At 36.4% G+C, this 8,410-nt stretch overlaps 1 protein-coding gene across 1 annotated transcript; it reads right to left on the bottom strand.

Moving 5' to 3' along the window:
- Positions 1-488: 488 nt before the first annotated feature.
- Positions 489-7,630, bottom strand: LOC127841762 (uncharacterized). The gene is made up of 6 exons (XM_052370814.1): positions 6,975-7,630; positions 4,469-4,563; positions 3,484-3,652; positions 3,167-3,247; positions 2,782-2,907; positions 489-1,292 (listed from the first exon to the last, which is right to left on the bottom strand). The coding sequence occupies exons 1-6, from the start codon at positions 7,116-7,118 to the stop codon at positions 618-620; spliced, it is 1,290 nt and encodes a 429-aa protein (XP_052226774.1). The 5' UTR covers positions 7,119-7,630; the 3' UTR covers positions 489-617.
- Between the last annotated feature and the right edge of the window lie 780 nt (positions 7,631-8,410).

The raw sequence follows: 8,410 nt of genomic DNA, 5'->3' as shown, positions 1-8,410 counted from the left end.
TTTGTGATGTACGTAACTCATACTCGGCCTAGATATTTTCCAGATCCGTATTTTGACCAACTTTCATGAAGATTTGAAGATGTTTAAAGTTGTAACGAGCTTATATGTGACGGAGTACACCGCTATGGCACGTAGTTACCTATGTATTATCGGTCTGTTAACATCATGGGCTCATCTTGCGATGATATTTACCCAGATAATGTGATTGTGTCCGTAAATATGTCATACGGATCGTTATCTATACAAGGAGGTCATTCACACGGTTCCTTTACTGTTTCGTCTTGACAGAACAACACTTGTTATACATATACAATATATTGTTCGAAATCGTTGTTACTGAATTGGTGTAAAATCGCGCGCTCCAAAACCGCTTTACATAAAATGGCATTATCAGGTAAGGGTTCTCCACTAAACTATAGTAAATGTTAGCTGACTTATTGGAATATAAATTTGCATTGAAACATAACATGCAAAACGGTCACAAAACATAATCTGCTAATTTTATTTTATTTTGTAAACATGTATATCACTTTTTAGTGCGATTCAATAGAATTTAATTTGATAACAAATTATCAAGGACAAACATGCGTCTATAAAACATGTTCAGTGCATAAAAATTATGGAGCACTTGTTAAGCGACTTTGTTTCCAAGCAACCGTCAGGTTTCCTTGACCTATGTCTTGTGTCCTGCTGTGGCGACTGCGCAGATCATCATGCTGGTCAACCACAATATCAGGTACGCCACGTGGCGCGGACTTCGGCGTTCGGACTGAATAAGGAGCGAAATACGGCGAGCGCGGTGCAACTGCCGTCTCGTTTGGCATATCACGTCGCACCAGTACTGGTGGTGTTTGTCCTTGTTTCGAGGCCCTCTCCCACGAGTCGTGGTCGTCATCCGCCCGTGTGTCCATTTCGTCCACCCGGCCTGGCGTATGGCGCATGGAGTTCACGGACGCAACTGACGGTACTGGTTTTATACCCGGGGAGACCTCATGACGGTCGATGTTAATCGGCTGTGCTATGCCTTTAACCAATAACGGGCCGTCTTGGTACAGCAGCAAGGCCGGCCAAACGAGGTAGTCATATTTATCACTGCCGGTGTTGATGTACTTCTGGAACATGTCTGAGTTGAATGAGGAACCTCTGTCTAGTTTATCTATGAACACCATCGGCGGCTCCTGTACACACATTGCCCAGGTGACGTCTACACACAGACTGGCGAACTGGGTCACGGATTCGTCCGCGTACTGGCTCGGGTCGATGAAAGTGGGCAGTACAGTAGAAATAAACGTCTGAAAGCAAAGATAACGTGGTAAACGCACGCGTATCTGTGAAACATTCCCCAGACGTAATTAATAATACGACTGCGTTTTGGGAAAAAAATGCTCATTGCAGGGACTCATCAGGGACGACACTTTCCGCTTTTATGGAATTTTTCGTTTAAAAGAAGTCTCTTCAAAAAGAAAATTCCAGTGAAGCGGAAAGTGTTGTCCCTGTGTAGCCTGCACAGGCTAATCTGTGACGACACTTTATGCAAATGCATGAAGCCCACAAATCGGATCAAACCCTTATTGACTTTTCTTACGCACTATGTTAACTTAAATATCTCATTTATGAGTAAATATATTGATTTTAAATCGGAAATGTTGTCACTTGACTACATTCTGTGCAAGTTCGCGATACAATCATTCATCCGCTACGATCGGAAGCGTTATTATGTGAGGTATGTATGATGTTATCTTGTTGGATGTCGAAATGGTAAAACACGATATACCGGTAATTCTTATTTAATTTCAATTTCGTTAATTATGTGGGTTCTTACACCAGAAAAACATAAATTTAATTCAGAAAATAATATGGCTCGTATAAACATTTAGGAGCGTTACCGCGCCTTTGACATTTTGCAGGCCGGTCAGTCATTACGACGTTTTATAAACACTTTTTTAAGCATTTTATAAACACTTTTGTAAAATATAAAGTTAAATGTGTATGCATCATAACTTAACAAGATATAACTTATATGTAATATTTGGGACGAACTGGTCAGGCGGGTACGGAGAAGAGCAGCTGCTTCACTCACTTTGCGTCTATTAGAACTGACTTGTGGAAATGTGGCGACTTATTCCTCATTATTTGTTTTCAACTACGTGCCAGTGGTGAGAAAGAGATGTATACACGTTGTTAGAGCCATGGGAGAATACACAAGGTATGTGCCACTCAAATGGGTTATATTCGTGTCTTTTAACAATGTTATTATTTAACGGTACGATTATTGTACGATTCGGCGAATTTGACTTTTGCAGTGATGTTTTTAACCCATTTATGCCTTGTGGACTCTCCCATCCTTCTAAATTGGATCAATTTATTTCCAAAATTAGGGATGTTTAGTATATTTTATTTCTATATTTAGAATATTTCTTACGGAAATTCCTTTAAGCAAACAGCGCAGACCCTGATGAGACGCCGCATCATGCGGCGTCTCATCTGGGTCTACGCTGTTTGCCAATGCCTTTTTTCTAGACGCTAGGCATAAATGGGTTAAATTTTGAAGTTTGATATTTTTTGTTGATAAATTTCAATTCAATTGTAGGAAGTATTAGGTATGTGTTGAACTATTATTAGTCCAAAGTTCAACAAAATCCGTTTAATAATAGTGGAGCTACATTTGTATATTGATTTGAATGCGTGTTGCGTTAGAAAAGTCTCAAAGTGTATGTATGTCTTGGAATGACATGGTGCACACGTATTTATTAAACTAGTTTATGTCAACAATTAATAGACCTTCTGCAGAGCTTTTAAGCATTCACGAGATGTAGACCGCTGGTACGTTTTTGCCAGTTCTCGTATTTCACGGGAGATCTGACCTTGTTTTTTAGTCCTTGTGATGATCCCTTCGTCGTCCATCCACTGAAACAATGTTTGGTGAGATAGAATGTACCTTTACAAGGACATCTAACGCCGTAATGAGATAACTTTGATCGATCGGTACTTAAAACATATAGAACTGTGTATTACCGGTAATTTATTTAAAACACATATTCTGCGTCAATTTTATTGATGCACTGATTGGAGAAAATGTATAAATTCTGTATTATCCACATTAATAAATCCTGTTTTTTTATTGTTTATTATTTTATAATAGTTTCACTTAGTTTATGAAACATACTGATGCGGATGGAAATATTGCTTCGCCTTTGATGTTGTCAAGTTGCTCTTTGGCGACGTCAGAACAAAATGCATAGCTGGCCTGAAATAAAAGAAAATGTATAAACAATGTATCGTACAACATTGAACGGCAAGCAATTTTAGTTTGTGTACGTAAAGGAGATGGAATCAATAAATGACAAATAAACGTTATGCACTAACATGTCACGCTTAAAAAATGAATTAAATACATGTACTATAAATAAAAACCCAAAGAAAACATTACTACTCACGCATGCGATCCACAAATGTTAAATATTTGTTAAAAACAAAACATACTCGTAAAATCCTCTGCAACGTGACGACGATTTCAATGTCCTTCCAGTCTTTCTTAGTAAAGAACTGATAAGCGTCCACCCATTCCATATCATACAGACGCTTGAACTTCGTTTTAATCTTGGCCACGTGATGAGAGTCGGAGTACCTTTCCACCGAATGCAACATGGATCTGAAGTATATGAGTATTGCTCTGGAAAACGGGGCTTCATGCACGTGCGTAAAGTGTCGTCCCAGATTAGCATGTCAAGTCCGAGCAGACTTATCAAGAACAACCCTTTCCGACTAAACTGTATTTTCGTTTAGAAGAAACTTCTTTTAAACATTAAATAAATAACAGCAGAAATTGTCGTCCCAGATTAGCCTGCACGGACTTCACAGGCTAATCTGGGACGACACTTTACGCACATACAATAAGCCGAGTTGGTCCGGAGCGCGGCTCATTTGGAATGTATTTATTTCTATTTCTGAACCTGATAGTGTTGTGGTTCTGACATAAAAGCATGACCTCTGTCTTAATTTATGACAATATACATGTACGTTTTAAGAAACACTTTTACTATACATTCATATTTTATTACCCTTAATTTCTTACGTGCATTTTTCCATGACATTTCTAACTGGTACATTACCTTATGATAATAACATACGCATCAACAACATATCACGACGTACTGAATGTTGTGTCCGACTATCAGGAGGTCAGGGGTTCGATCCAAACTGTGGGAGCGTTCCAACGATTTTCCCCAAAGACTACAAGTACTGGTTCTACACAGGAAACGTACTCGAGATTTTTTTAATAATTTAATAAGTCTTCGGCTTTTAATGCAATCGAGCTTAAATAAATACGTCAATTAAAACAACAGATCGGCGTCCTGTTAATGGCTTGTTTACTTTACACTGTTTCCTCATTGTTCATACTTGTTTGTCTGTCTGTATTTTATTCTGTTTGTATTATGTCATACCTGCAAACTACTGGTTCTCATACCTGTCTCTTAATAGTTGTTTCAGAACTAATATTTCAGTTTCCTTCTCACGTAGTTGTTCCTTCAAAACCGCGACATCTCCTGTAGTCACTACTTTCTGCGAACAAAAGCACACAAACTTCAGTGCATAACAAATGTTATATAATTTATTCGAAAAGTGCGTTAACTTTAGCATCAACTCAGAAAACGTACATGGTTCTTCTTCAAAGTGTTGTGGTGTATTTGTAAATTATTATTTATTTGATAATAGCGAACGTGCTTGTGTTCGTTATATATGATTTTAAACAAATCGTATAACTTAAAATATAGGCACTTCACTATATGGTATGGTGGTTTTGTTTATCTATTTGCGATTTAGTTTGTGTTTTTTTGTAATGTCACATTTACTGTTGCTATTGATTTTTTAACAAACAGCAAATTCACACTGAAATTTAAACTTAAACTTATCAGCAAAGAGTCCTAACACAGTAAAATTTTTGAAAGTATTGCCCTCGACAAGGCTAAACATTTTAACTAAAACAACAACAGTAAATCATGATGACTGACAGTGCTGTTGTTCTAACCGTTCATTTTTTACTGAAAGTCCTGTGTAAATGTGTACATTGTTCAAGATTGTTACATATAAGTATGTTAGCGCTTAAAAATACTCTTTTAAATACCCCGCACTAAAAGTGACTCGTTAATCTTTAAGAATAAAGTTGTTGTCCATTTGTCAGAGCAAAATTACAAATGTTTTGTTGCTGCTGTTGTTGTTTTTAGCTTATATTTCCAAAGCGTGTTCTCTGAAACCGCAATGGTAAGGGGTCAAATATCGCATTGTTGTACTCTAAACATGTTTTAAGTAATGATCCAGTGGTTAAAAGTGGCTCCGTTTTTCGAATGCTGTGTTTCGTGCGATATGAACAGTAAAAAACACATCTCTGAAAACCCGGGCCTAGAGGTATGGTGTTTGGATTGTAACACCGTATGGTGGTCTTCAACTCTTATTCTGCCCCATGTTTTCACCATTTAGAAACCTAAATTTTAGAACAAACGAGCATGTTTATTTACACACGTAGAATCTACATATTATTATAAAATAATCTACTTTAATTATCAGTAATGATGCAAATAGTTTGCTACACAGATGAAACTAATGTCGTATGGTTGACATTACGATACTCCTTTTAACAATTTCGTGCATTTGATTTTTTTTAAAGATGGCAAACGCTATGGATTACGTGCATTTGCTGCACTGTAGAAGTCATCAAACGTCACAATTATAAATAATTGGCCATAAATAACAACCGCAATTCAATCAGAAATGCGCTGCAATTTAATAAACGTGCAGGCTAAATAAAATAGTAATGTAATTATGTGGAATAATGCGACTTTTTGTCCATGAAACGCAATGAATAATAGTGTTCATTTATAATGTCATGTTGAAGTGCTTTTGTCGAAAATGTATTCATATTTTAGTTAATAATTTGTAAATGTTTATCCCAAAATATATGCAATCCAGTTCGATCGAAATTAAACCAAGGTTGTAAATTTGAATTCCCTTAAATCATAAGTTTGCAATTGTATTTGCCATTAAATTAAAGCGCTGAATAATTATGGAATCTAGTGCAAACGTCATTAAGTAAGTTACGCCTAAAACAGGAACAGCTAAAATATAACTAGACACATAGAAATATATATTTATACTATAAATTGTTTTGTCAATGAGAAGTCATGTATTAACATTGCGAAAATTGAGGAAAGAACGCCCACATGACGTTTTAAATTGGATCTGGTTATTATTTTTCCTAAAAGGTTGTTTTCAAAGCACCTGTATTTGCATTTTGTTGAGGAAGTCTTATTATCGTTTGCACCTTTCTTTCGTTAAACCTGTCAATTTATACGGTTAAATCTGTCAAACTTGTGTACGCATTTGTTAACACGTCACAGTACTTTGAATAGCAAGTTTTAAGTATTACTTTCTCTTTGAGATGTTGCATTGCTGTTGTTTTTAATAGAAAGAACATATAAGTAGAGTGGAAATGGGATTACTGACGTAATTAGAAAATCATATTGCTTTGCCTGTATTATCAGTGTGTGTGTGGGAGGGGGGGGGGGGGGGGGGGGCTGCGTAGAACGGTGCTGATTGCGTTTAAGTTAGTATAGATGGAACTAACATACAAAATGGCATCGTGTTCTTGATTTACATGAAAGAGCATGATAATATCATGATAGTTCATATTTAAAGGCATACTCCACAAAAGCCGTTTAAAAGAAACATTACCAAGATACGTAAACGTATCTTCAATACTTTGTTTAAATATAAAGTGGTTCCAATATGCAGACGGATTGGAGAGCGGAGAGACAATCGGAAGGTTTACCTGAATACACATCCTCCAACTCTGATAAAATACCGGAAGGGGAATTATTACGATTCTTAATACAATAAAGAAGAAGTTTTGCTTCATTCAATGAGTCTATGATACTTGTGCTGCGCACACATAATTTTAAATAAAAGTGGTATCTGACCTGACTCTGGATGCCGGCGCACGCTCGGAACCTCAGCAGGTCGAGTTCCGTCTTGGCGGCCTCGATCAAGCGTGGATCCAGCCCGCTATTTTCCGGAAGCTTCCTAAGTAACTCGTCCAACTTGCGCGTCTCTATTCCACTCATTGTTGCCGTTTACAGTTTCATGTATTTTGTCACGTTGCCGAACATTTCAAATATATGAGAGGTTAACGTCGATTTCTCTACATATTATACATTTGAAATGTATAATTTTTCTATTTATCATAGAACACTCATGTACCATAGGTACCCGCAATTTGCCGATTATTCGTTTTAGTCACTATCTCACAGTATTTTAGTGAAAGTGTCGATTCCTCCGCCAGCAATCGTTTCTTCATCAACTGTGAGTGAAGGAAACATCTTAACTCAACTGATATATCCAGATCTACTTCGAGTTGATTCGGGTAACCGTCTTGCACTCATGAACATGTTTAATCTAACCTTAATTCCTTGTAATTTCTATTCAATTCTGGAGTCTTTTATAAAGTTGTTAAGTGTCAAATAAAAAGATACATATTGATGACAAAATTCTCAAAACACCGTAACTGTTACGACTGAGATATCCTTAAAACGTTGTATCGTATGAACAATGTCCGAAATCTGTATGTCATACATGTGACAAGTAAACCTCCTATAGCGTATGGCATATTTAAGTTCGAAATGAATAAGTTTAAATGAATGCATTCCATTTAGTTATTGATTTCATCTATTGATGCAAAATGTAGTCGCCAAAACTTTTCAACGCAAGTAGAGAGGGTTCAATAAACAACGTAAATGGATTATCGATTGGAAACTGGGTGTTAGATCTATATTGAGTACCGAATATTCACATGTTTACAAATGTTTGAGCATTAGAAAACTATTTCTGTTAAAGTTTATCGGATAAATTGTTGATTGTCCATTAATATCCTTTTAAACCTTTTTCGCTTGTTGAATTTGAAAGTTGTTGATGCCTATTCGGGTATATAATAACTTCGTCGAGAATGTATCATCGCAGTTTTAACTTGCTCAGTTTATGCACTAATTAAACACTTTTTTAAGTTTAAAGTCATTATATCATGGTATGTATAATTTTTGTCTGCGACAGAAAAACATTTACGCAGAATGTGTGTTTGCCGATAAACGCACGAGTCTAAAATTTTACGCATAGTGGTAGCATGACTTACCAACAAAGATTTGTGATTTATGGTTTATGCAGATTTAGCACTAACGAAGGCTTGCTTACATGTATCTATGCTCCATGTAAAACCGGCTTGCACGTACACGTTTTTTGGGAGTTTTATGTGTACAATCCGTCATGATACTTTAACATACAAAGTGTGGTTTTTGCATCATAATTTCGTGCTATTGTTCTTTCCTAATATATTTATATTGTAACGTAATGTACATATAATATA

This window comes from Dreissena polymorpha, chromosome 8, assembly GCF_020536995.1.
Source record: "Dreissena polymorpha isolate Duluth1 chromosome 8, UMN_Dpol_1.0, whole genome shotgun sequence".
NCBI classification, from domain to species: Eukaryota; Metazoa; Mollusca; class Bivalvia; order Myida; family Dreissenidae; genus Dreissena; species Dreissena polymorpha.
The sequence above is the reverse complement of the archived record's forward strand: the minus strand, read 5'-3'. Positions and strand labels throughout refer to the sequence as shown.